Here is a 1,525-nt window from a genome sequence, read left to right on the forward strand (position 1 = left end):
GTTTATTATATATATATTTATTTATATAATATATACATTTATAATATATATATATATATAACATGCCCTTTGAGAATGCTATAAATATCTTCACATCTATCTGGGATATTATTAATAGTATACATTTTTATTTTTTTGATATCTTTTTTTGTATCATTCAGCTTAACCGGTACTTCGACGACCAAGACCGGATGTTTACCATCAACTACAATGAAGAGCACACTGTCATTGAAATGGACCTGTGGGTGCGCGCAAAAACGGGGCTTGCCCTATCTGTGGGCTATTTCGTTGTGAATAAAACTGGTACGTTCGAAATTAAAAGTACAGAAAGTATTGCCTGTCAGTTGGATCGATACCATAGCGATTGAAGGGTCCATGACGTCTTCTTTGCAACTGATATTGTTGTGGTTCTCCCCTCCAATTTTGGTGAGCCATATCCACAACCCAAAGTTCGACACAGTATGATTGTATGTAGATTTATCTATTGTTATCACAAGACAGCTTTTTTGGAGTTTTAGGCAAGTATTTGGCTTTTCTCCCATTTCCCTGTAAGAAACCCACAGCTTGTGTGTCATTGTTCCACATGATCGCGTATGCTGTCGCCGTTGACGACTCTTTAAATAGATTTGGGGTAACACATTGCCCGGTTGTGTACTACATGTCGGACCCGATACGTTTATCTGCGTGGCTCACAAGGTTTCCGACCTTGATCTCAGCAGTTGTATCGGAACCACCCTCAAAACGTTTCTGTAGTACTTTCTGAACCACCATCAATATGTATCTGTCGTAATTTCTGATCCTCCATCATTAAGAGTCGATCGTAACATCTGACCCACCATTAAAACATATCTGTTTTGCTATCTAAACCACCATCATAAAGCGTCGATCATACTATATGAACCATCAAAACGTACCTGTGGTACTAAAAGCACCGTAACGCCTACGGGGCAATGCTGATTAATCGTATTCCAATTCCTATTCCAAATACGACACAATGTTGCATATTCGTGTTTTCCGGCATCTTCCACTCAATCACATCCACCCATGTAAACCCTAAACCCTAAACCCTCCGCCAGATAAGCTGATCACACTCGACGGCAGCACACCCCCAGGCACCTACTGGCTGATGGAACATCACGACGATGTTATGAGCGATGAAGAACTCGAGTATGAGGATAGGTACCCTCAAGGATCCAAGAGACTCCCACAGGCCAAGCGCAGTCGCAGGCACGTGGTACTAGGACACGAGTACGTGGCCAAGCACTTCCACACAGTGCAGATGTGTGGCAAGTGTTGCTACCCGATGTTCGGCGTGGGCATGCAAGGTTATTACTGTCGAGGTGAGTGTGTAGTATTTTAAGAATATGGGGGGTTGTGGTATGACCGTGGGTAGGTAGGTGGCACGTAGACACCGTCTAGCAGTAAACAGTATCACTCACTCTCTAAGTACCTGCTTACTATCTCATCATCCCATGCTAGTAGTAAACAGTATCACTCACTCTCTAAGTACCTTCTTACTATCACG

General features: G+C 42.5%; 1 protein-coding gene across 1 annotated transcript in view; it reads left to right on the plus strand.

Annotated features, from left to right (window-relative positions):
• Nucleotides 1-1,341, plus strand: part of SARC_13208 (hypothetical protein) — a gene marked incomplete at its 3' end in the record, with an annotated part of 2,949 nt that extends 1,608 nt beyond the window's left edge. The window contains exons 2-3 of the mRNA XM_014292665.1: nucleotides 162-303; nucleotides 1,077-1,341. Of these exons, the coding sequence (XP_014148140.1) occupies nucleotides 162-303; nucleotides 1,077-1,341 (407 nt within the window). The remainder of the gene's footprint in view (nucleotides 1-161; nucleotides 304-1,076) is intronic.
• Nucleotides 1,342-1,525: the final 184 nt, after the last annotated feature.

Source organism: Sphaeroforma arctica (genome assembly GCF_001186125.1).
Source record: "Sphaeroforma arctica JP610 unplaced genomic scaffold supercont1.3018, whole genome shotgun sequence".
NCBI classification, from domain to species: domain Eukaryota; class Ichthyosporea; order Ichthyophonida; genus Sphaeroforma; species Sphaeroforma arctica.